The sequence below is a fragment of the Nannobrachium achirus genome (assembly GCF_963921795.1).
Source record: "Nannobrachium achirus genome assembly, chromosome: 19".
NCBI lineage: Eukaryota > Metazoa > Chordata > Actinopteri > Myctophiformes > Myctophidae > Nannobrachium > Nannobrachium achirus.
Genome location: NC_137826.1, coordinates 6,351,488 through 6,379,354, shown reverse-complemented (window position 1 = coordinate 6,379,354; position 27,867 = coordinate 6,351,488). Strand labels below are relative to the sequence as shown.

The following is a 27,867-nucleotide window of genomic DNA, read 5'->3' as shown; positions in this document are numbered from 1 at the left end:
ATGACGGCGACGAGGGAAGTTCCCTCAAAAGCCAACCGTCGACTGTTAGTGTTTGTGTGTCTCCTCATTTTGCTCCACTCAGGTATGTTACATTTTTTAATATAAGTTGAGTATAAAATAACTTGCTAATGTTTGAAATGATGCTGATGTAAAGGGACACGCCTTTCCTGAGGTGAGCCAGGAACTAAGATAATGATCCTTGATCTATCCAAGTGATATTTGACGAGAGCAGAAACTTTAATAGTTACCAAATTCTGATCATGAAGTTTTCGAAATACCATTTGATGTAGTAGAAATATGTGATTGAATATGGCATTACATGACTAAGAACACTGTAGTGCAATGCAAATGCACATGGAAAGTTATGTGAACAGAAGATATTTGTGGGTATACAGTATATTCGGTAGTGCCCACTACATTCCTGTATCCATATATTCACATGAACACATAACGCACTTAGAATAAATAATCCAGATTTATAATCCAGCAAAACATTATGAAATACTTAGTGCTTCAGTCAGAACTGCAGACTCACTCCACATTTTACACCAGTCTGAAAACTCACCTCTTCAGACTGTACCTCAGACCCTAGCACTCTTCATCCCTTGTATACCTTCTTGTTGTCTACTTTTGTTCGATACGTTATACAATACAGATAGATGGCTGTTGTTTACTTGTTCACACATACTGTTTGCTTGAACACATATCCCAAGAATGTTACTTAGTTCTAAGGTAAATTCTTTGCACACTATATTTACGTGAGCATTTACGCTGTCGGTTGTTGACTATAGGGTTTGTGCCATTTAGTCACAGCACTGACTGCGAGTCACAAGCATCCAATAGATGCCTAAATTGTGAATTGCTCAGGGTGAAATTATAAATATTCATCTGTCTGCTTTATGTCAGATTGCAGCACTATACGTCTATATTCTCTTTATGTACCCCACGTGTACTGTCCTCTGTCATAGTGTTTTTGTGAAGCATTCTTTACCTGGGACAGACTGGTCGTGTATGATGTAAAAACAAACAAACGCGCGTAACCATTTTGTAAGGCGCCTGACAAAGTTACAGAGGCGTCAATTGGGTATGGCAAGCTATGGCAGCTGCCATACCTTGACTACAGAGGGAAATAATAAAAAGTACTTTTCAATGTGCCTGTCGCTAAGGTATGGCAACATGACTGGTGTCTTGCACGCGCGCCCTCAGTCACGTTGCCATACCTTAGCTTTTTCTGAACTGACGCCACTGCAAAGTTACATAGTGTTACTAAAGAAACATGCATGCTCCCCCCCCCCCACCCCCCCCAGCTGTGTCTCAAAGCAGTGGTTTGTATGTTGGATATGGCCGTGGTTGTGTTGTGTCATTGTGTCTGTCAGCAGAGACACTGGGCCTGCTGTGTTTGTGTCAGCCTATTATGTTGGACAGTGTCGCTGTGAGTGCTCTTTTCATGCGCTGACACACAGAAGGAAACAAGACCCCAACAATTCCCGCCTTTGTTCCCAGCTCTCCCCTGGTGACAGCGAGCCTGGGATTCGTACTTCGTCGTGCGGCGGTGTCGTGCGGCTGAGAATAGCCGATCTACAAGGCCGCAAGGCGTCGCGTTCGCAACGCCTTGGCGGCCTTGTAGATCAGCTATTCTCAGAAGCACGACACCGGCGTACGACGGGAGCATAAATTAAGCATTGCCATGGTGATTGAGGAGCTGCTATGCAGGCTTGCTCGAGCCCGGTTGGAGATGGGAGATGCCCACACACCCACGCAAGGGCCAGTTTCCATAGATAGATACCGGTGGTGTATATTTACTTAAAGTAATGTAGGCTACTTACTGTAAGTATACTTTTGAGGTAGTTCTACTTTTACTTGAGTATTTCCACTGACACAACACTATTCTTTTTTAATTAACAGCAGCTGTCCATTTGTCCCTTGTCTGTTGACTGTGATTGGTCAGTTGGTGTCTGTCTGATGAAATGAAATGAACTCAGACATAGCACCGCTCACTTCACACTGGGTGTGATTTTTAGACTACACTTATTTGATTATTACGACACATATTAACCACTGAAGCCCTATTCTTTACTTCATATATAAATGAATAAATACAAAATAGCCACCTACAAGCTCACAACGCATCACAATGCGACGCATTTTGAGCTTGTGGATCTGCTATTTTTATAAGATTTTGATACATTTCTAAAACCTTTGAAAAACAATGTGTAAAAAGGGACATTCTGTACTTACTTCAAGTATATTTTGATACCAATACATTTGTACTTTTACTAGTTTTTTTTACCCATACACATTTTGAATGCAGGACCTACTTGTATTGAGTATCTTAATTGTGGTATTCTTGTCTTGATACTTTTACTTCAAAGTAAAACGCTAATCTGAGTACATCTTGGACCAGCACTGAGAGTGTAGAAACCAGAGGAACAGAGTTATCTGGCTCTGCCCACGCCCACTCCAGACCCAGAGCTAATGTTCTTACTAACAGTAGCTTTATTAGACGGAGCCAGAACCCTGCTATGCACATTCCCTCTGCCCACACTGACCAAACCTTTCTCATAGTGAATGTGTCTGCCACCCACAATTTCTGCAAAGTCACGCAGAATGCAGGAATGTGCATTTCTTGAAGAACACGCAGGGTTGTTATTGCTGGGATGGTTAGCAATAGCCTAATGCAAATCGTCGCTGTCGGGCAGAAACCTCCTATATCTCCATATTCTAACTTGGTTGTTTTTCCCACATTAATGAGTGCCCTACTTGGTCATACAGTGGCACGCAAAAGTATCAAATGTTGCAGATCCTTGTAGATCTGTACTACTTTTGATACTTTTGCAGTTGAATGCTGAAAAGTGACAAAATGATGGAGCCTGTACAAAAAAGTAAAAAAAAACACCCTCTTCTTTACCCCTGTCATGTGCCAACTAAACCGATTCTGATTCTAGTAGTTGCCGCATGCCTGGTTGCATAGTGGTAAATAGTCTGTGTGTTAAAAAAGCACCTTTTCCCAAATTGCTTCCTTTGGCACACAGTTAGAACATGCCATATGGAACATTTTTGGCTATAGGGGCATCGCAGATTTGTCATGGGAAACTTGTGGGAGCCAATCAAAGTTGGGCTCTCATAGACTTTACTATAGAGTAAAATAATACAAAAAATAAATATGCTTTAAATAGCACGTGAGGGGTCAAACTAGGTGTTTTTCGGGATTCTGAATCCAATGCAAACATTTGTTTTGCAGGAAAAACATTCCCTTGAGCTAAAAACTGACCACATAATTTGGCAATAAAACTATGATTTAGTGATGAGTCATCACTTTTCACAGTTTTGTGGCGGACGTTTCTTGGAAAGGAATGTTTTTCCTGCAAAACAAATGCTTGCATTGGATTCAGAATCCCGAAAAACGTATAGGTTCCGAACGGAACCATGTTTATTTAATACCGGAGGACAAGGTCCCCCATTGGGATATCAGCGCCATCTGGCGCTGCAACAGAGTAAAACTCATAAGCTCCCGTACGAGAAATATCATTTGTCGGTAGGGCTGTCAATCACAAACGAGGGCACCGCCCCCGAGTGTATATAAGCCCTGCGGGCTATCATAACTTCCTCTAAAGCCGCACCTCTGCGCCCGCAACTAGCGAACCGAGGGGCTTTATTCTGGGGGACCTTGTCCTCCGGTATTAAATAAACATGGTTCCGTTCGGAACCTATACGTTTATTGTCATACCTCCAGACAAGGTCCCCCATTGGGACTCATATACTCCCCGAGAAGTCATGAACCGACAAGACTGTCGTGCACACCGACCACACCCGGAAAGGAGGTCCTGTTAACCGACGTGACCCCTTTCAGGACTGATCCAACCCAGACCCACAGGGCCTGGGCGTGTTCAGACAGAAAAAGACCCTGACAGACCGAGGCCTGCCTTATGCACTAAGGGCAGACACAGGTCCACCTTATAAAATTGCAATAATATAAGGGAAAAACTCAGGGTCCCCCCACGTATTCTAGAGACAGCAACATGCTATCTCAGGAAGGGGAGAGAGCCGCCCCACTACATAGTAGGAAGGGCAGCAGCACCCAGAACCGTATGCGCCATCACAGAAGGCGCAACGTCCAGGTGATAGTAGGTCGCAAAGGTGGACGGCGAAGACCAATTCGCCGCTGCACAAATCTCCTCAATGGAGACACCTTTGGACAAAGCCCAAGAGGTAGACACACCCCTAGTACTGTGGGCCTTAAGTGCTTCCGGCACTTCAGACCCAGACCGGGTGTAAGCCAACCTAATAGCATCCACAAGCCATCTCGACAGAGTGGGTTTGGACACCGCTTTCCGTTGACGGGCATTCATGACCACGAAAAGCTGAGAAGTAGACCTGCTGTCCACCGTCCTATCACAGTAGGCCTTCAGGGCCCTAACTGGACAAAGACAATGAAGACGCCTATCCTCCTCTGATGCAAACGGAGGAGGATGGAAAGCCGTCAAAACAACAGGTTCCTTCGGGACCACTCGGTTCTTAGGAATAAAACTCAAATGAGGTTTAAGAAGAACCTTGGAGTCATTATTGAGAAACCTCATACAATCAGGGCTCACAGAGAGCGCATGAAGATCGCTCACACGCTTAGCCGTAGACAAGGCAAGCAAAAGAGCTGTTTTGAAACTTAAATGTTTCAAAGAGGTCCTCCCAATCGGTTCAAAAGGTGCCTTGCAAAGGCCCACAAGAACCACTTGTAGATCCCAAACAGGAAACAAGGCTCTGGTCACAGGTCTCAAATGGTCCACACCATGCATGAACTGGACCACCTCAGGGAATTTAGAAAGGCCTTTGCCTGCCACCCCCAGGTGGCAGGCATCAATAGCCGCTAAGTAACCCCTCAGTGTAGAGAACGCCAGACCAAGGTCCAGGCGGTCCTGCAGGAAATCTAACACCTTCTGGGCCGAAGCTATATGAGCCACCACAGGTGGCTCCTGTAGCTCACACCAGTCCAAAAAGGCATTCCATCTTCCATCATACACAGCCCTAGTAGAGGGGGCTCTAGCACTCTGAATAGTGGCTACAACCATCGGTGAGAAGCCTGCTGCAAGCAGGTTCTCCCTCTCACGGGCCAAACCCACAGGTCTAGGCCCCGTGGGTCTGGATGGAAGATCTCGTCCCCTGCCTGGCGCAGCAGATCCCTGAGCAAGGGAAGCCGCCAAGGGGGTTGAGAGAGCAGTGGGGTGATCAGAGACCTCCACACTCCCCTGGATGGTGTCACCAGAAGAACCTCCTGGTTGGAACATCTGATCCTCTCCAGAGTGGGAAGAATCAGTTCCAGGGGTGGAAACGCGTAGAGAAGACCTTGTGGCCATTCGTAAGCAAACGCGTCCATCCCCAGAGGAGAAGGTCCCCTCACTGAAAAGTAAAGGGGGCACTTCGCGTTCTCCTGGGAGGCAAAGAGATCGACTCGCGGTCGACCGAACCTGGAGAAAATCTGCCTCACCACCGCAGGGTGGAGAGACCAATCCTCGTAACGAGGCTCCCCCCTGGACAACAGATCGGCGCCGCCGTTCTGAAGGCCCGGGACATGGGAGGCTCTGATGGACCTCAACCGAGGCAAGCACCAGAGGGTCATCTCGCGCGCCAGCTGATCCAGCGTCCGCGAGGAGAGGCCGCCCTGTTTGTTGAGATAATACAGGGCCGCCGTGTTGTCCGTCCTGACCAGGACATGGCAACCCCGGAGAAATGGTTCGAAATGCTTGAGCGCCAAGTAGATCGCCATTAATTCCAGATAGTTGATGTGGTACTCCAACATGGCCTGGGTCCAAAGACCCCTGGCTGAGCGCCCCTCGTGGGTGGCGCCCCACCCCGAGCGGCTGGCGTCTGTGGTGATCACCTTGCGTGACACCACTTCGCCCATGGAGACCCCACTTGTCAACAACGCCTGGTCCCTCCATGGGACCAGAGCGTCCATGCAGACCTGGCTGACTGACACCTTCCTGTACCCTTGCAGGGAAGGAATCCTGAGCGCCAGTGACCACCGCTGGAAAGGTCTCATATGAAACCTGCCCAGACGCAGAAGTTGCACTGCTGAAGCCATCAGCCCAGTCAACTTCATGCACTCCTTGTACCTGACCACCTGGTTCAGTCGGAAGGAGCCCAGACAAGCCAGAAACCTGTCCACCCTCTCCGGGGAGAGGCGAGCGGACATGGTGGCCGAGTCCAGAGATATTCCTATAAAGGAAATCTGCTGGGAGGGTAACAACATACTTTTGCCAAAGTTGACGTTGAAACCCAAGGCCTTCAGGTGTGACAACACCAGATTGGTATGGCGCGCCGCTTCTGAGCAGGAGGCGGCGGAAATCATCCAATCGTCTATGTAGTTCGCCAGCCTGACTCCCTGATGCCTCAGTGGAGCAATGGCTGCCTCGGTCACTTTCACGAAAACCCGAGGGCTCAGAGAAAGACCGAAAGGGAGGACCGTGTACTCGTACAGGCGCCCCTCGAAGGCGAACCGCAGGAACTTCCTGTGTGGGGGATAAATGAGGATGTGCTGATAAGCGTCCTTCAGGTCCACTGAACAGTGGAAATCCCCCTGTCTCACTGATTTCATCAGTGACTCTGACGTCAACATCCTGAATTTGAACTTTTTCAAGTGCTTGTTCAGAGCACGTAAGTCCATAATCGGACGCAGCCCCCCTCCTTTTTTCTGAACCAGAAAATAACGGCTCCAGAAGCCTAAACGGCTCTGGTCGCGTGATAACTCCACTATAGCGCCCTTGCGCAATAGTGAGCTTATCTCCTCCCTCAAGGCATCGGCCTTCAAGCCGCGGGCTTGAGTATAAATAACCTTGCTGGATAGGGAGGGTTTTTTCGCGAACTGTAGTCTGTAACCCCGCGTCACCGTCCGAAACACCCAGTGATTCGGATTGCAACGTTTCCATTGCTCTGCACACTGTGCTAACGTGTTGCTGAGCAACGGAGAAGCCTTGGGGTTGTACCGCCTGAGCGGAACTACTGGGCCGGGAGGGAAAGGTTCCATATCCGGGCACGTATCCGTATCCGCTAGACGCCGAGCCGGAAGGCGCGGAGTCACCGGCGGAAAGAGCGTTTCCGTTTCCGGTACGCTTATTTCCGTATCCGGTGGGGAACGAACACGTGACCTCCGGGCCGGAAGGCGCGGAGTCACCGGCGGAAAGAGCGTTTCCGTTTCCGGTACGCTTATTTCCGTATCCGGTGGGGGACGAACACGTGACCTCCAAGAAGCCTCGCTTGTTAAAAATACATGCGACACACAACGTGGAGCCCGGGGGACAGGGTTCATCGCATAAGTAACATAATCCCCGGCTCGGGGAATTGTATTTACGTTTATAACCTGTGCTAAGGCCTTTATATGCTTCCTTGCGGGAAGACGAGGCCGACCCTGGGTGATATGTGTTGGCTTCTTCCCTGACGCTAAGACCAAACTCCTGTCCTGAACTAGAGTCGGCATAACAGTGCCGCTCGGTGGAGACAGAGGGGTATTGCACACTAGAGAGACTATACCACTGTGAATAGGAATTAGCTTGTCTGGGAACATTTTGCAAAGAGAAATATTCTGCTTGTAACCTGTCTGCATGACTGGAGGAAGCGATATTATCTGAGTGGAAAGAAATTCCAGCCTGGACTTCTCTACACTGGTTAAATTCATGCAAAATGGGGTCGTCTGTAGTAAAGCAGGTGGGTTTGAAATAAACAGGCATTGTTTCATCAACACACTTTTTATTACAGGCACTGGAGGAGAGCACAGAGGAGGAATAAACATTGATTTCTTTGCATAAGAAAAATTGTTCATATTGTCCAAACGTCTGCGCTTGCAAGGGGGGGTCCCCTGAATTTTCAGGGGGACCCCGCCAGAGTCCAGTGTCACTTTCGCGGCGGCTTCCCACGGGCTTTGTGGGAGCTGGCCGGTATCCCGTGCCTGGGAGGGTGGCGGGATTGAGAGCGGGCTTGAGCCCCCGCTGCAGTGCGAGGGGGTCCCGCGGAGGAAGAAGAGGGGGTCCTAGGGGGATTGTTCTGTTTCCCCTGCTTGGAGGAAGAGCGCCCCCTGTCAGCCTGACCAGGGGCCTTGCTCCGTCCCTGTCTCTTTTCCTTTCTGGGTACCTGGGGGTCCGTCGTGGCTCCCAGGAGCTCCAGAGTGATCTTCTTATCCGCCACCTCCTGGCGGAGAAGCTCCAGTCCACCGCCCATGAGGAAGGTAGGGTGGCCGGGAAGGTCTTGCAGGATCTTCCCGGTCTCCTCTCCAGAACTGCCAGGACACTGTACCTTGTCTAGCCACCTGGCACGTTCCGCCTGGATGCAATAATCCATGCCATGTCCAAGCCACTCGATCGCGTGGACATTCAAGTCCATCAGCATGCGCAGCGACTTGTCCATTTCCTCCACCAGCACGTCAGGCACCTCCCGCATCTCGCTGAGGAGGCGCCTGGTGGAGGAAAGCAGCAGCTGGGTGGCGTTCATCGTCCTGGCTGCCAGCGCGGACGATCTGTAAGAGTTCCTCACCCTTGAAGACTGCTTGTCGTCAAAGGGGATGGCAAACCCAGGAGGCTTCTTACCCACGGCCAGATTGAGGGGAGGCCGGCCTCCAGGACCGGTCCGCTCATGGTTGGGCTTGATGCTCCCTATCAGGGACTGGGCCATCAGCTTGTCCATGGGAGGGCACAAGGGGATTCCCGCCTTCTCTGAGTCGCGGTAATCGACCAGGAAGGGGAGCTTGGGGGGGTCCTTGTGTGTAGTCCAGGTTGAATGCAGGGCCTCTGCAAAGCCTGGGACTAGTGGTAGCTTTTCCATCCGACGCGGGGGAGAGGACTCCAAATCCTGGCCCAGGAGAGGAATCCTAGCCCGTGGTCCGAGTGGCGCATCTCCGAGTGGCAGCTCCAGGCCACACCGGATGGCGGCGCGTTCCAGCACCGAGAGCTCGTCCATGGGGATGGAGTCTGGGTCTTGCGCCGCTGCCCCTCTCGCCCCAGCCGGCATGGAAGGGGGGAGAGAGGCAGAAGGGGCTTGGGAGGACGCGGCGGAGATGGAAGCCTCGGCATGAGGAACCACCCTGGCCGCGCCTCCGCCCTGTCCGGAGGGGAAAGAGGACTCGTCCTCCTCCGAGTACTCACCCTCCGTGTCCACCTCCTCCATGTCGTAGTCCTCTAGCTCCGGTTCGTCTCCGTCGCTAGCATGCCAGGAGACGGGGCTAGGTGGCCGCATAGCCCGTAGCTGGGGGACGGAGAAGGAGAGAGGAATGTCCCCGACGACTAGAGGGTGGAATTCCTTGGGGGGGACGATCCACGTTGTAGCTGGCGGAGAAACAACGTGGGCGGTCTTGCATGTTCTCTTCTTGGGCACGGCACCAGTCGAGCCCGTCGGAGAAACAGCAGTGGAAACAGGGGCCGCAGACCCGCTAGCAACGGGGCTACCGAAGCTAGCAGAGGGCGAGGCCGCTGGAGGCCTAACCACGTGGCGAGAAGCAGCGCTGTGGCGTTCAGCGCTGTCCGGCACACGAGGAGAGGTGTCTGGGAGGGTTCCGGCGGAGACCGTGGTGTGAAGGCCGTAGCCTGCGGCAGCGATCTCGCATCGTGCCTCGAGGGCTGGAACATCGTACTGGAGGCATTCAGCACAGTTCACCCCCGTGGCCGGGGCCGGAGGGGACAGAGAGGCCAAGGCGTGTCCTACCCCCATGCAGACAATGCAGAACGGATGTGTATCTTCATTGGCGATGAGGCCTTTGCAGCTGGGAAGGCCGCACTTCTTCGGTACCCTAGCTAGCAGGCTGCTAACTGTAGGTCGACGAGCTGCCATCGTGAGCTAACCGAAGCTAAGCGAAGCTAAGCTAAGGCAGGGAGACACGTGGCAGAACGTACAGAGAAGAAGTAAAGACTCAAAGCGAAAGTGAAGAAAGAGACCGAACTGTTAGGAAGAATAGAATTAGAACGTACAGGAGAATAATCTCTAAAGGCCAGTGGCCGACTTTCCTAGTCAACGCTTAGGCTAAACTTTAAAGAAAATTATACTTATATGGCTGAGTTCGCGACACTAGTTGCAGGTAAGCAGAGGTGCGGAAGAGGAAGTTATGATAGCCCGCAGGGCTTATATACACTCGGGGGCGGTGCCCTCGTTTGTGATTGACAGCCCTACCGACAAATGATATTTCTCGTACGGGAGCTTATGAGTTTTACTCTGTTGCAGCGCCAGATGGCGCTGATATCCCAATGGGGGACCTTGTCTGGAGGTATGACAATAAACACCTAGTTTGACCCGTCACGTGCTACTTAAAGCATATTTATTTTTTTGTATTATTTTACTCTATAGTAAAGTCTGTGAGAGCCCAACTTTGATTGGCTCCCACAAGTTTCCCAAGACAAATCTGCGATGCCCCTATAGACAAAAATGTTCCATATGGCATGTTCTAACTGTGTGCCAAATGTCATGCTTTTTCATAAAGTGCACGATTTTTGCCTGAAACGCTCTGACTAGCTGTGGTTAAAAGGGTTTTCTAGGTGGTGGTTACTGGCTGGTGTGTTGCTGTAGGTGTTTGGGAGGCTGTTGCTCAGGCACACAGTATTTTTAATGGTGTCACTAAGACTAAGATCTCTAAGCGGTTCAAGGTTCAATGGTTGCTAGGCTTTACCACTTGGCTGCCTGAGTGATGCGAGTCGGTGGCTAGGGTGTAGCAAGTGCTTGTTTGCTAGGTGGTTGCAAAATAGGGAGTAGTGTGGTAATAGCGTGTTAATATGCAGTTTTAAGATATACTATACTATGTCGTTTATTGTGTGGTATTCTAGGCAGTTGCTCTGGGATTTGTTATGTGGTGGCTAAGGTGTTGCTGGTACACATATTTTCTATGGTGTTAATAAGGTGTAACAAGCTGGTTGCTATAAGCAATTTCCAAGTGGTTGCTAAGTTGGTATACTTGGGTGTTGTGAGGTTGTCGCTAAGGTGCACTAGGTGGCTGCTATCTATACTATAATTTTCCAAATGTCTGTCTGAGTGTCTGAGTGTCTGAGTGTATGTCTGTCTGTCTGTCACAGCGTTTCTCCTCAGTGGCTGGAGCAATTGATCTGAAATCGCATCACCAATAGCATATGAACACACCTGACATAACTGTGAAGCCCGTTTGTCACTTTCACAAATCATATGCTGTACATTAGCATTTTTATGGTGTATCTATATCTATTTAGCCTACAGTACCTTTTGTGACCACGCATGTTAAGGGAGGGGCGCTGTTGTTCAGGCCATGCACAATCACACACAAACCCCCACACACACATGGGGGGGGGGGGGGAGGGAGTGTGCGTGTGTGTGCAGGCGGGCGGGGGTGGAGGGGGGGGGGGTACCCGCCCTGTTACAGATGTTGTCCAAAAATCATGCAGATCGGTACACAGTATCTCTGTAGCCGTTAAATGGAACGGGTATTTCTTACATTGATGCTCCTACATATTAGCATGCAAGCACCAGTTAAAGTTACTTTCCATCCCTCATATACTGTGTGCACAGTGCACATCCCATAACCCACACACTGCACATCATTTAGGAGCTCATATCTTTGAACGGGTAAGGGCTAGTAGGGTATATTTATGTGTTTGCTATAGGTTATACTGTGTGGTGATAACATGCTATGACATGTTGTTGGCCTCCCAATCAGGCATGTAGATAGATAGATAGATAGATAGATAGATAGATAGATAGATACCTTTATTATCCCAAGGGGGAGATTCAGTTGTCCAGTGTTGTAGCACAGCAGTATACAGTTATTTACAAAGTTACAGAGAAGTAAGAAAAAAAGATAGGAGGAAAAGAAAATGTTCACACATAGACATCAAAGGGGCATGAGCCTCTGCCCCTTTATCCGTCTGTAAAAAGTGCCCTTTCCAGACCATAGCGCACAGAGTTTTTACCATGCTGAAAGTAATGCAAACGCCATCTTTCCATGCCATGCCTGAAGGCAGCATTCAAGGGAATTGCCTCTTCCAAACTCTCCTGAACTTCAATGCAGCATGTTGAAAGACTTGCCCTCTCTGTGTAGAAATCCATGCCTTTACACCACATCTCCAGTATCGACTTGATTATGCTTAGTTCAGTGGTATAACTCACCGAAAATAGCCGACCTCCAAGCTCACAACGCGTCGCACTGCGACGCGTTGTGAGCTTGGAGGTCTGCTATTTTCGATATTTCCACTTTTGGAAATTTCTGCCCCTGCCTCTCTAACGTCCCTGCTCCCAATGGAAGAGCTGCAGTCAGTCAGTTCTGCTTAACCCCTCCCCACTCTATGGCGGGATGCAGTAGAGAGTGAACACCTTCCTTCAGCCAGAGGCTCACTCTCCTGCATATGAAAACGGAGCGATACAGACTTTCCTTTTATGCCAAACTGCCATCAGACTGCATAATGCATAAGAACTCTCTCCCTTAATGGTTCTGTGTCTGCCCTGTTCTTGTGTGAGTATGTCCATCTGTGTCTGATGTGTTTGTCTTGTAGATTATTTATTTTGATCACATTGTGCTGCTGTAACGCCTCAATTTCGTGGATTAATAAAGTATATCAGATCTCATCTCACGCAGTGTTGTTGAGGGTAATAAGGCCAGGCCGCACCAATGCAACTAGGCGCAACTCCTTGTAACAAAACAGTTTTAAGGCCAGTCCACACCAATGCAACTCCTTGTAACTGCCATTGGGGAGAATTGCCAGTAGTTGCAAGTAGTTGCATTTTGCAAGGTGTTGAAAGGAATTGCACTGGTGTTGACTGGCTGGCCTCAGTGGCCTGGATTACAGGTTGAGTTTGCTGTGAAAGAGCTAACTTGTGTTGTTAAAGGAGAATTCCGGTCTCGAAACTTTTCTTACCGTTAGTTGGTGTTATTTAATCCGCAAAAGACTGATCCAGACGTAAAACAAAAAGAGAGAGAGAAAAAAAAAAACGATCGTGTCCATTCACCCGACCCGGCCACAGGTTCCGTCTGGCACAGTTGGTTACAACCAGTGTTGCATTGATGATTCAATGTTTGGGGGTACGGTCATCTAGTGACGCCACGTGCACACGGCACGCGCGTTCCCGCGCATGTGCATACATGTTCTTGTTCTCGCGACCCGCGACGCGACTGCATCAGAAAAGTAAACATCTTTGACTGCTAGCAATACTGTCTGTTACCAGGATGCCCCATGTATATTAGTGTTTAAGATTTTCCGGGAAATATCACATTTTAATTCCCGGGAATTTTCTGGCCTTTTCCCGGGCTTCCCGGGAATTCCCGTTAAAAAAAGAATAATAATAATTTTCAATTAAAACCATGGAATGTGCCTTTAACCAAGCTGAAATTCATTATAGATCCCATTGGGGGCGACATTGCGTAGCCCATCGTTTGAATTCCCATGTGTCTTTGAAAACAGTTGATCTGTAAGCTCACAACGCCTCGTAGATTAGACGCTATGTGAGCTTGTAGATCGGCTATTTTCAGCATGACACAACACTCACAAGACAAACTATAGCCTAATCAAGCTTAATGGGAGATGGACGAGGCTACGCACAACTCTTCCCAATGCAAAAACAATGTTCCTCAATGGCTTGTTATAAAGCATCGCATAGGCCTACCTACAGTTACATGGATATTTATTTTGGGGAATATAACGTTTGCAAGATCATTCTTCATAGATCACCCCAAAGAAAGCAAGGTATAGAACACAACATTTGGCTATTACTTACAGAATATTATGCTGTGTCTCTGTAGTGGTAAAGGGACTGTGGGAAGACAGTATTAATGAGCTTTTAATGAGCCACCACGTTATATTTAATCAAACAAGTTTATCTAGTATATGGGACATGTAGAATTCCACAGCACTCTCCGTCCACCGCTTCCCATGATAACCAAACCAAACCTTCATTCTCATGCTGAGAATCGGCCAGAAGAGAGAGTCAGAGAGAGATTCATTTGATATTGGAATTGGCAGGATTATTGTAGCCCTGAAACATGACGGTTGTATGATACGACCAGCATGTTTCAGGGCTAGGATTGTTGTATTGCAGTGCATTGTGTATTGCAGTGATTGTTGTATTGTATTGCCGATACAGAACCTTGGCGTGGCACAAAGTTCGGTTTAGAAGGAGTTTTGTCCCCTCAGCCATTTAACAATCTGCTAAACAATCGCCCCAATCGCTAAGAGGGTCTTTTCTGTGTACAGTGGGGTACTGATGACTTGTCTATGTGATATGTTGTGTTGTCTTTTTGGCTATGTGTTGTTTCTTGTTTGAACAGACTGTGAAGACAAATTTCCCTTTGGGGACAATAAAGATTATTATTATTGTTGGGCTTTAGCAGGACAGAACTGGGCATTCTGATATATTTTTCCTGTTAAAAAAGGAAGCGAGGATAATGTGACATGCAGCCAAATTGCCTCTGCTCTGTAGTAGGCCTTTCTAGTAATTAGTAGCAATTTCTATCAAGAAAAAAACAACCTCCGGGATTCCCGGGTAACAAAGCCTTTTCCCGGGAGGCTAAATATGTTAGTTTTTCCCGGGAATCCCGCTTCCCGGGAATCCCGGTATTAAACACTAATGTATATGTATGTGAGGCCAGCGCCTACCCCCACCTAAACCTGTTATGCTAAGTAAGTAGGTGCTTTAGCCAGCCCAGGATACTTGGCTCACTAAGTGAGTGGAACACATCCTTGCATGGCGTGACACAGGTCAAAAAAGATATGGTGCGGCAACTACCTGCGTGACCGGACCATTGCATCACTGGTTACAATGCAAATCCTCGCTTAGATATCTGTCGTACATAATGACTCGAGTCGATCCACGGTCTCCTTTCCAACAGGGGGCCGCCATTACTGTTTACAAGAGCAGATCCGGGTGCGAATCACGCCACAAACTGACTCCAATAGGATTCAGATGTTTTGCGAGACAAGATTTCAAACATGAGTTCAAAGTTCACGGTTTATAAACAATAATGGCTGCACTCAGTGGGACATTTACACTGTACCAGTGGAATTAAGTACGACAGACATTTACAGATTGTAAAATAGAAATACCGGTAAGTGCATTATCATTGTAATCACTCCGGTCTGGAGCCGTGGTCGGGTCGGGAGAAGAAAGAAAAAAAACATCTGGATCTTTTGGGGAGTAAATAACATCAACTAACGGTAAGAAAAGCCTCTAGGCCGGAATCCTCCTTTAACCTTGGCCTCTCTGTTCTCTCAGGTCAGGTGGCTGCGGTGAACATCACCAGTCCCAACACGCTCATCAGGGGCACGATGGGCGGAGAGGCCCTCTTCTCCGTCTCCTACAGCAGCATCAGCCAGGACCCGCCGGTCATCAAGTGGCTGCTGCTGCAGCGGGACAAGCCCGTCACCGTGGTCCAGTCCATCGGCACGGACATCATCGGCACGCTGAGGCCCGAGTACCGGGACCGCATCCTGGTGTTCCCCAACGGAACGCTGCTCCTCCACAACCTCAGGCTCTCGGACGAGGGAACGTACGAGGTGGAGATCTCCATAACGGACGACACCTTCACGGGAGAGGGCAGCATTGACCTGACTGTGGATCGTAGGTGGACATGTTATTACTATAAGATTATGCCTGCTTTGTGTAGGGCAGGGGTCTAAAACGTGCGTTTTCAGGCCGGGGACCCCTTAGTTGAGAGAGAGATGAAGCAGGGACCCCCACAACCTGTTCATAGATTCCATAGTGTCATTGTTTGACAGCACAATCATCAGTGTATTTTGGATTCATGTCAATTGTGTTTTCAGATATTTAACCACTTGAACTGTCATTAGCCTACTTAACAAAGTTGACCTTTCACTCTGTACTTAGTCTGCTCTTTTTCCCCTCTACACCAAACCTCTTTGCAAAAAATAGCCGATCTACAAGCTCACAGCGCCTCGCAGAGCTTGTAGATCTGCTATTTTTGGCTAAAGTTCTCAGAATAAGGACACTAGGGTTCAAGTGGTTAATTTAAAAGAGGAGAAAAAAAGTTTCTATCACTCAAAGATTTGGAGGACCCCCTGCAGTAACTCTGAGGACCCCCTAGGGGTCCGGGACCCCCTGTTGAAGACCCCTGGTATAGGGCATAGGGGTGGGCGTGGTTTTCTGGTGCCACAAAAATCGGCCGTTCATTTTTCCAGATTTACAAAAAAACTATTATTTTAAGCCTAGAATCAAGCCATCCAGGATGCTGGTGAATCATGATGATAACACCTTCGATTCTGTGAAAAGAAAGAAGGAAAAAAAATTACATGATATACTACATTTAATAAATAACCTTAGTTTTTTGCGCTTTTCTTTTTTTTTCCCTCTCTCACACAGAATCAAAGGATCTATGGTCATTATTCACCAGGATCCTGGATGGCTTTATTTATTTTATTTTTTCAACTTAATTTTTATTAGCAGCTTGTCACATTTTTACATAATTGTTATCATTACACTGTAGTCCATATTATACATTCGTGGTGTCATTATCCTGGGTCATGAATTCAGACCATTTCTCCCATTTCTTTATTCTAGGCTTAAAATAATAAATATTTGTGTAAATCTTTCGCCTATATATTTGGGGGAAATTAATGGACGATTTCTTTGTGGCGCCAGAAAACCTCTCTCACTGCTACCGGTATGCCCTATAGAACAGGGATTTTCAAAGTGGGTGACGGGGCACCCTGGGGTGCCGTGACGGCAGTCCAGGGGTGCCGCGAGATAATTTGATAATATTTGGAATTCATTTGGACAATTGAAAAAATATTTAGTATCATTTTAAACTTGAAGTACAAAGTTATTTTCAGTCAGTTCTAACCAAAATGGCTATTATCTCAACGCTTTCCTCGCAACATAATCACTAAAATATCGTATTTCAAATGTGTAGGCCTACGTCTAGTAAAGCAAAGCCCTGCTTCATCATACAAGACTGTCGCTCAAAACGAGTGAAAACAGCCGATCTACAAGCACACAACGCCTCGCATCGCGAGGCGTTGTGTGCTTGCAGATCTGCTGTTTTCACTGTTTAGTACATTTTATAGATGATAAATACAAAACGAACGGTTTTGGACATAAAAGGTTTCCACCTGACAACGACGATATGCTATAAATATAAGGTGCTGGGAGTGAAAATTATAATGTAGGGGTGCCTCGGATTAAAAAACCTCGGTTCGAAGTGGAGCGGTGAATCTGAGCAGCTATACCCTGTGTGTGTGTGTGTGTGTGTGTGTGTGTGTGTGTGTGTGTGTGTGTGTGTGTGTGTGTGTGTGTGTGTGTGTGTGAGTGAGTGAGTGAGTGGTGAGTGTGCCTGGCCTGCACAAAACAGCGCCCCTCCTTTAACTAGTGTGTTGTGTGTGTGGCCACTCAAGGTATTGCCAGGCTACGGACGGACGGACAGACACGGCCAGCCAGCCACCCACATACCCACGGACATACCTGTCTATTGGGAGCGCTTTCACCGCTCCAAAAATATTGATGGGGTGCCCTGAGACAAAAAAGTTTGGGAACCCCTGCTATAGAAGACCGCTTTAACGGCTTGAGCCCTATACACTTTGTTGGCCACCCCGGCGTTTCTATAATTGGCCCGTCCTTTTTTCCCCTTTATAATTGACCAAATCGCAAAAATTGCAGATCTACACGATCACAACCCGTTACAACACATTGCAGATTGTTTTTTTTTCCCCGTATTTGTTCTAGAGGGGAAAAAAGAGTGGACCTAGACTGCACACTCTAGACTGCCTTTGTGTTTACATTTGAGCTGACGTGAGAGAAGAACGTGAGAGAAATGTCTCTCTGTGTCCGTTATGAGTGGATCTAAGATAGCTTTTGGCTCTTTATAGATGCTCCTCAATGTGTGATTTAAATTTGGGGTAGATTGTTCTTTTGGCATTTCTTGTAATATCATCTCCGATCAGAATGGAATATGAAAAACACACCTGATTAGTTGAGCGGTGCTCACTTTTCATGGTATCAAACACGGCACAGCGTGCATGTCCTTGTATGGGCCGTTCTGTTCATGGCGTTAGTTATCTCCATACATGGAGATCCGTGCTCATACATACATACATACACACAAAGCCAGGCGTGGGAGCGGTTAGCACCGCTCAAAAATCTGACTGATATATTATTGAAGCGGTCCCGTACATGTCTGTCCCATCTGAATGGTCAATTTTGTCTGTCCCATACATGTCCCGTGCATGCTTGACCAATTAAGGATTGGTCAAGCTTCACATGCCAATTTGGCCCTCAGACAAAATCATTCATTCATTCATTCAGGATTCATATTATAGAACTAAAGCACATAGAAAGTATAGATCTAGAACACAGAATGTATAGATCTAGAACACAGATTTCATAGCTCTAGAACACCGCTAGAATTCACCGCTTCACTTCGAACTGAGGTTTGATTTTTGTTCTTGATCGAATGATTCCAGAAATAATGTAATAAAATGTGCACCGGTCTGTGTGAGGTTCTTACCAAATGAAAGACAGACAGGGCAGGGGCGAAAACATAATGGCCACCTCCCAGCCTTTCGGCTTGACAGACACAAACATGATGTCATGTTTTAATTAGTTGAGGAAAGTGGAAATATTGCACTCAGAGTGCATACCTCCGCCAACACAGTTGATACACAAACACAAGCTCTATTCAGAGGGCTTGGGAAGACCCTTGGCAGCTGCACGGATGAATAATGTATACTCCAGACAATTACACGTTTATCGCTGATAGTGTGAAAATAACTATAACCGTTCCATCTTGGAATGTTGTCTTTTTGACAAGGAGCTGAATACATCTGCTGTTTTCAGCAATCATACACACATATATACACTCACACACACACACACACACACACACACACACACACACACACACACACACACACACACACACACACACACACACACACACACACACGTATTAGGGCATTCACCAAATATTCGAATATTCAAATATTCGAATATCAAAGTCACTATTTGACGTTGTTCACCTGTATATATACTGTATATATATTTCTTCATGGCTTATAGAGCTTGGCTAGATAGGAAGTCATAAGAACCCTGACAAGCACTTGGAATTGTAGGCATTACATTTAATGTGACTCGTTCCACACGTCTTATTGACATACAGTATTGACATACAGTCATTTTAAACATCTTTACTTTACTTCATAATGAAATATAATTGCATTTTCCCCTCCAGAAAATAAGAAATAAAAATCCCCCTATACTGTAGAAGCAGATTATGTTGCGACAGTGAGTTCTAAGATGCCTAGTCCATAAAAACACGTGCAGTTAATACTGCTATCATTATTAGTTTGCTAATTAACTAACTTAATTAATCCTTAATCCATCATTCATTTGCTTCCTGCCAATTCTCCATTTGTACTGCAGTCGCTGCCAATCATCTCCCTTCTCTGCACAGCACATCATGCCTCACCCATCATTTATGCTGGGGCCTTTTAACTCTCAAATGCCTGGAATGCGCCTGAGTCGCGTTAGATTTTAACCACTTTAACCATTATTTTATGCTTTAACTTTAGAAAAATAGTAGATATACAAGCTCACAGCGCGGCACCGAGTGCCGCGCTGCGAGCTTGTAGATCTGCTATTTTTGAAAAATCGTGAAAATGTGTGCAAGTCTATGAATATCTTTGACCCGATCTTTGACCCGACTTCTAAATCCTTCCTCTAAATCAGTGGTTCTCAAACTTTTTCATGTCAAGGACCCCCAAAATTACAGGTATTTAGCCACGGACCCCCATCTCAAAATATGTTGTTCCAGGGACCCCCCAGAAGCAAATATTTGATTTACAAATGTTCGCTTTTAAATAGATATATTCAAAGACTTGCAAAGAAAAATCATGATTTTTCAAAAATAGCAGATCTACAAGCTCGCAGCGCGGCACTCGGTGCCGCGCTGTGAGCTTGTATATCTGCTATTTTTCACTGGTTAAAGCATTCAATAATTCTAGGCCTAAATGGGTTGTTAAGCTTCCGTCATTCATTATTTACAGACAGCAGTGCCACATATCTGGAAAACTCCCAGAAGACTCCCAGAAAACTGCATGTCTGCTGCCACTCGTATATTTATTTCAAATCACAACTAAAGACCTTTCTGTTTGCCGCAGCCTTTGATTGAGTTATTTTAAATTTGACTTCTTTTGTTTTATTTGTATCCTAATGTCATTTTGTTAATTGGGTTTCGTTTGCTTGGTGTTCTGTGTAAAGCACATTGAATTCTTTGAGACACAGGTATTTCAGGGCTTGGCCAAATCCGCCATTCCTTCCCCAAAATAGCATTAAAGGACAACTCCGCCCTTAATCACTTCTAGGCTCATTTTCCTACTAATATTGATCCCAAAAGACTGTCCATGGGGTCTATTAGGCACAAATGCCCCTGTTGTCCAGTTTCCCCAGCAGAACGCAGCAGCTCTCATAGCATAGATTGGAGCTTATAAGCCTATCGCTTTTACACTATTTGTTGTGGTCAAAAGTGATTTTATTTTTCATGAATGTGGTACTAGTTGTCATTACAAATACATCCATGTCATCGTTGTCCCACACAAGCCATCATACTCTGCTAAACAGATGTTATTCTCTTATGTGTTTTGCCAAGTCCCGGAAAAGATGCACTGTGATTGGCCAGTACAGTCACTTTGATTGGCACCTGTGCCAAATGCTCCCCCCAAAACATTATTTATGGGATTGTGGTGGCTTGTGTGGGAAAACCAAGGCATGGATGTGTTTGTATTGACAACTAGTAACACATTCATGAAAAAGAAAATCACTTTTGAACACAACACATAGCGTAAAAGTGATAGGCTTATAGGCTCCACTCTATGCTATGAGAGCTGCTGGGTTCTGCTGGGGAAACTGGACAACAGGAGCATTTGTGCCTAATAGACCCCATGGACAGTCTTTTTGGATCAATATAAGTAGGAAAATGAGCCTAGAAGTGATTTAGGGCGGAGTTGTCCTTTAAGAAACGTACAGAATGTTAAATATTAAGGGTTTATTTTGTCATTGCGCAACATATGGTGAAGTATTATAGAGCAGGTAATTACAACAACCACGAGCTTGTGAAAAATGTAAACTAATTATTCGAAACTTTCCACATTTCTGCCAATAATAATATTCTTTGAGACACACACGTCAAGTTTTTTTCTGGGCCAAACAAGGGAATCACGTGACGTTGATCCCCTTCCCCTATTCGATCATACTCTGTGCTATCAATCAATCAATCAGGCCATTATCACGCTCATGTCACTATGACTCAGCCATAACCATATAAGGAGTTCCCAATGCAGCTACGCCCAAATATGGAGTGTGTTACCTAACCTGAATGTGTCTCATCATCATAGCATCAGGCACAAACAAATCATGTAGTCAGCTCCATATATGGGCACAAAAGGGAGAATGCCCATATATGGGCATATACTGGTGACAACAGGGATCTCCATATATGGGCATGAAGGGACAAGGACTGATATGGGCATAAAAGGGACGCAGGTAGACAGACAGGAACAGTCATCTGACTCATCTCCATATATGGGGTAGATTGGGTACTCTGACAAAGCTCCCGACACTATGACTCAGACCTTGCCTTGTCTAAGATAGGAAGATTCTCAGAAATCATCCGTCTTTAGTTTCCCTGGGAAATAGGGAAGGTGTGGTGGAATACACTGTCTGACCACAGTGACCAGTGACCTGACATATTTTCTGTTGTCCTTTTTTATGTTTATACCAAAAATACATGCAGACTGACACAAAGCCAGGAAAAAAAAGTAGGCTAAAACAACAGAAACAAATGTAATGAAAGGTGCAGGAAGTTCTTTGTGATTATGTAAGTCCCTTTTGATGTGATACATTTCATTTGGTGGCTTTGTCAAATGTCATACACACACAAAAAAAGAAAAAAGCTTCACTGGCAACTGTAAGCCAGTGAAGCTTTTCTAGCTTTTAGGCTACATAGTAAGTAATATTGAAGTGTATTCCGGAATTGTTGGCCTTGCATTTTTATCTCTTCTCTATCCAATACAAAAATATATATTGCCATCCCTCAGGGCTGTATACTAGGACCAATAATGTATACAGCCTTCTGTAGAAATTGCCAATCTACAGTATAAGCTCACAAATCGGTGCGATGCAACGTGTTATTTGTGAACTTGTTTGGATATTCTTGCCTAATGTTTCCCCAGAATAGAGACACTAGGGTTGATGTGCTTAAGAAGCCGGGGTCAACAATACCGGTATGTCCGTACAACACAAATGTGTCTGTGGCAAAGACTTTGATCTTGTCCGTGGCAAATCTTCGATTTTACCATTATAATGTTCTTATTGATGTTGTCATTAGACACAATTACTGCATGCCTCCAGGTTTTGTCAGAATATGTATGAAACTGATTTACTACGACACTATGGCACATTACAAGTCCACTGGTACAAGTGGTTCTAAAAAATGTTGTTTACAAGAACCCTCTTAACTCTGAGAATGCACAAATGGACCTGTAGAGACAGTCCATTTGGTCATTCAGGGCTATCTCCTTATGTGTTTCTGGTAATATTCACTCATTTTATATGTCTGAGACTGTGGCAAAAACTGCATTTTGTCAAAAATGTCCGACACAAGCAAACATGGTGATAGTCTGGCGTGGCCAGACTGTTCTTCCTATCACCAAAATAAAAGTCTGGGTTTCCCAAGCTACCAGACTGTTAATTGTTGATTTCAAAATATATTTTCGAGAACAGAAATGCCAGCTTCCGATATTCGCCATTCAGGAGCTGTAGTTCCAGACTCTATATAGCATTCGGAGATTGTGGAATAGTTGTCTGGCTACGCGAGACTAACATGGCGATGACCCGTGTTAAGAAGTAATTGATGTGATTATCATGTGTCCCCACAGAGCCCATATCCAGGCCTTACGTCAACATGGAGGCCTCGTCGGTGCTGGAACTCAGCGAGAACTTTGTCCTCAACTGTTCCCACGACAACGGAACCAGGACCACATATAGCTGGGTGAAAGGTGGCAAAGCTCTGACCAATGAGACGCGCCTGTTCCTGTCACCTGACCAGAGGTTCTTGACCATCACGCGAGTGCTGATGGCCGATGACGACATCTATGCGTGCGCGGTGGAGAACCCTCTGGGCGGAATGAAGAGCCTGCCCATAAGACTGTCTGTCTACAGTAGGTGATTTCTGCCTTGATATCACGTGCACTGACACTATTATACTTTAGCAATAGCATTAGCATAGGCCAGTCCCAAATTTGGCACGTGCGTTCCCCGCCGCAGCAGGGAGTGCAGTGCCCGGCCTCAACCAGATCCGGTTTTCCGGAACCAGTGCGAAAGGTTTGGAATCTCCGTATTCGGAGCTCATGTCTGACATCAGTGTTTTCCGGAGCCGGCACTGTGTCTGTAGAGATCTCCATATGGGCATAAAATGGACACAGACAGACAGATACAGATATCTCCATATATGGGCATAAATGGACACAGGCAAACAAGTCAAAACGTGTCCTATGACAACAGGTATAATGGGGTTTGCATTAAAGGGTGGGGCATTCATTCCCTATTTAGATATCTCCATATATGGGCATAAACATCGTTCCTGAGTAGGCCGGCCCCCGACTAGACGCTCGGCCACCCGACAGACAGATACAGAGATCTCCATATATGGGCATAAAATGGATGCAGACAGACAGATACAGATATCTTCATGTATGGGCATACATGGACACAGGCAAACAGATGTTCAAAACAGGTCCTATGACAACAGGTATAATAGGGTTTGCATTAAAGGGCGGCATTCATTCCCTATTTACATAGTTCCCGAATTGGCTGGCCCCTGACTAGATGCTCGGCGGCCGAGCTTCTAGTCTATATTAATGGTAGGGTATTTTTTGGTTGAAACAAAGCTTTTTTGTTTTCTTCGTTGTTTTATTCCTCCACGTCATCAGTGCCCATACCCTAGGTGGGGTTGGTAAAAGGGGCCTTTCTGTGTGGAGTTTGCATGTTTTCCCTTTGTCCCCTAGGTTAGGTAACCTCACAAAAAATATGCAGTAATCCTAGTCTCTATAATGCCTCCCCCTGGTCAGCCGGGGTGCCTGATGGAGGGGAATGGAACTGATTGGTATATCGTGTTTCTTCCATGCGCTACGTCCAACCGGGGAAACTCCCGACTGTCAGGTGAAAAGAAGCGACTTGGACTCCTCATGCATTGAAGGAAGCATGAGGTCAGTCCATTGTTCTCCCCAGTTAGCAGAGGGAGTGTAGCGCCCAGGATTACATTTTCAGTAGGGCTGGGACTCGATTCAAAAGAATAATCAAATTAATTAGAGGCTTTGTAATTAATTATTCGAAATTAATCGCATATAATTATTATTATTATTTTTTTTTACAAATTTATTTCAATTACAACACATTTTGGTCCACTGGGCCGAGCAAACAAGCAGGCTGATTGACTTCTTCTCCCACTGCGTGCACTGGGGTTTGTTGACTGTTGGTTGGTGCACCATTATGATGACGGTACGCCTGAAACTCGTCCAGTGAGAAAGGTTCCATTGTGCAAACACTAAGCGCAATTAAAATGTGTCATTTGTTTTAATTGCGTACATTTTCGTTAAAGTCGCAGCCCTAATCTTTTGACAATTGACAATGGGTGAAAAACAAAAGTAAGTAAGTAAAATTCAAGGTGGTTTGCCCATTTCAGCCAAAAATCTGTCTTGTCAGCTTATTTTTGGGTTTCATCACTTCCAATTACACTCACTCCCTGTATCGTGAGAGAGAGAGAGAGAGAGAGAGAGAGAGAGAGAGAGAGAGAGAGAGAGAGACATTGTATGAAAGGATCTCTGCTTAACCTACCTTGACCTTTGTGTTTGTACCAGGGAGAAGTTCTCTGTACATCATCCTCTCCACCGGAGGCATCTTCCTCCTCATCACCTTGGTAACGGTGTGTGCCTGCTGGAAGCCCTCCAAAAAGTGAGCGCTCACATTGGCTCATTGCTATGTCTCTGAGTCAGTTTCTTCTCGTCCCCCCTAGTGACGAAAAAAAGAACTTCTGGGAACTCAGATTGCTGAGTTTAGTAGTTGGTTCTATAGAGGGTATGCGCGTGACATCATCATCATACCCGGAAGTTATGCGGGAACGCCTACTGAGTGGCAAAAAACTACTTTCTGGCCTTGACAGCCCATACATCCAAACAGAAAAGTCCTATCGGATTGCATTAAACAATGTTAAACGACATTAAACTCAATTTGCCACTCACTTTGCCACTCGATTTGCCACTCGATTGGCCATTCACTTTATGCATGCGCATACCCTCTATAGAAAGAGTTTAGAGCACTGGTTCAAAGATTTTTCAGTAATTTCATTAATAAATACAATAAGAATTTAAGAAACTCCATAAATTAGTAAACAAATGTTTAATAAGTAGTGAAATTAGCCGATCTACAACCTCACAACGCGGCGCGAAGCGATGCGTCGTGAGCTTGTAGATCTGCTGTTTTCACTAGTTTGGGTCCCGGGCAAATGTCTCTTTTGGGTCTCGAGCTAAAAAGTTTGGGAACCACTGGTTTAACTTTAGAGCATACTTTTGCACAGACATGATTTCATGTCTACTCCGACTGCAGCATTTTAAGCTGAGTGTTTGGTTCCAAAGCTTTGGAGAGCAAATTGTTCTTATGCACCATTGTTCCAGTGAATATCATTCTGGTTGACAAGATTCAGAGACTGGACCCTGCAATGTCAGCCCAACAATTTAGCTTAAAGATGAAGTGCCATGATTTTTCTCCCCCTAAAACATGATTATCAGGTATTATGATTATACTAGAAGGAAGATTTTTTTCCTCCAAAAAAGTGTACAGAAATAGTTAAAATTAGGTTTTTATGTGGCCACACCCACCAGTTCATTAAGTATGCGTCATGGTGGTTGGTGACCCAGCTGAAGATAGCCACACCCACAGTGTTGGGTGAATGGTAAAAGGGGAGGGGATGATTATATGATGTCATTTTATCTGTGTTTTTGGATCTGCACTTTAGACCCACAAGGTGTCAGCCTCCAGGAAGAAACCCCAAATACAAAGGGAATACATAATTGCTCATAGCAACCACACCAGTCACCAGGGGGTCTAATGAAGTACTGTCAACCTCCTAGACACATGAAAACCAGAAAAAGTACAAAACTATGGCAATGCCTCTTTAACTCCTGTGTGTGGCATAACCGTAAACTATTGTAGTATTCAATCAATGTCTTTTATTGTATCTTTATTATGCTGCATACGAAGGAATAATGTGTAGCATAAATGGCCAGTTGTCTCATGGACCATTTCCATCTCAGTTGACATGGCATTTAATTCTAACGTGTGAAATATTTGTGTTTTCCGTTTGTTTTTTAGGAAAAAATATCCCACTAGAAATCCACTGTTGAAGACTTACGACCATTGTCAACATTCACGTATGGCTCATTTCTCAATCATCACCCCACTGTAGAGCTAGATTGTTTACCAAAATGTAAACATCATAAGACATTCTATACACAGCCTGTATATTGATAGTTGACGGTTTGCATTGTCTGTCTGTTTTGCCACAGTTAGTGTTCCAATAGTGATCAAGCCTGAAAGAAAGAATCCAGTGTCTCTTTACTTCCTGGAGACAAAGGTACGTGTCAAAGGTTTCTTTGACATAAACATGGCTTCTTGTTTAACCACATGGAGCGTTAAAGCCTCAATCTGTGATCTCTTCAGCTAGTTTGCAGTATGTAAACAGCAGGAACAATAACATTAAACCAATGGGCTGTATTGATTGTCTTAAGTACCAGCTCTCATGTCTCCGACCACCTAGCCTCGGAAACCCAGACTTTTATTTTGGCGATAGGAAGAAAAAATAAAATACCGACCACCAAACGTTTCGTCTGAGAGTTCGTCTTTCTGACGTGCAGCTTTCTGAACTCTAATTCGGGGTAATGCTTTTCAGAAGATGCGAGTGACGTCATTTTGTAGTTGAACCAGACCTTTCTGACGATAATGTTCGGTGGTTGGGGACAGTATGGACAGTATTAAGGCGTAAGAGCTGGTACTTAAAGGGGTACTGTCACCTAAAGTGGTGCTGTCACTTTAAAAAGTCATCTTAAAATATGAGTTAATATTTGTATGATGTCATTGTGGGAATGCACAATTATAAGCCAATCAAATTAATTGACTGTATTTAGACTAGTACTTATAGTACTGGTCAGCTGTTGTTGGGGAGCGAGGGGCAGATTACACTGTGACATGAGTTTCAGACTATTTCAGACCGTTTTCAGAGAGACCACGTGACCTACTGTATCATACTATTATAATTTCGGGGCGTGTCAGCGGGCCTTTAAGACAGTCAAAATAGAGCCCAAGTAGTGTGTCAATTGTTTAGGAAACAGCGCTAGTGTAGGGGGTGGGCGGTGCTCCTTTGTTTCTCAAATGGGACTTTTTGATCAGACAAACCTTTTCAGTCGTGACTTTATTACGGAGTAGTTGAAACATGTTGAAAGTGTCCTATGTTTTCCTCATAGGGCTCCTTAAAGGGTGAGCACAACTCGTCCTGCAACGGCTCCCCGTCAGAGTCCAACGGCACCCCCAGCGACACCAGCTCCATCACCCCCTCGCTCTCCTCCCAATCCGTCGACGTCCCGGACCGCAGCGTCCGGAGGTACCCCCCCACCCCGGCGAGCTCGCCCCCTTCAGGTCGCCACAAGGTCCTGTGCCCGCCCCGATCCCCGTATGACTCTGGCAACGGCTTCCAGAACGCCCCGCCGGGCGTTGGTCGCGGACGCCACTCGGAAGAGCTCCACCTCGGCCCGGAGTGAGGTGATTAAAGGTCAAAGCCCAGAGCGTCAAATGTGTGACAACAAAAGGTGAATGAAAAAGTGTGAAATA

At 46.0% G+C, this 27,867-nt stretch overlaps 1 protein-coding gene across 1 annotated transcript; it reads left to right on the top strand.

The window, feature by feature from the left end:
• Positions 1 to 27,797, top strand: LOC308304167 (hepatic and glial cell adhesion molecule-like; the record flags this gene model as incomplete). Its single annotated transcript, XM_080748726.1, has 5 exons — positions 1 to 82; positions 15,196 to 15,540; positions 22,866 to 23,147; positions 24,846 to 24,940; positions 27,504 to 27,797. 5 exons carry the CDS (start codon positions 1 to 3, stop codon positions 27,795 to 27,797), a joined length of 1,098 nt encoding a protein of 365 aa, XP_080604852.1.
• Positions 27,798 to 27,867: the final 70 nt, after the last annotated feature.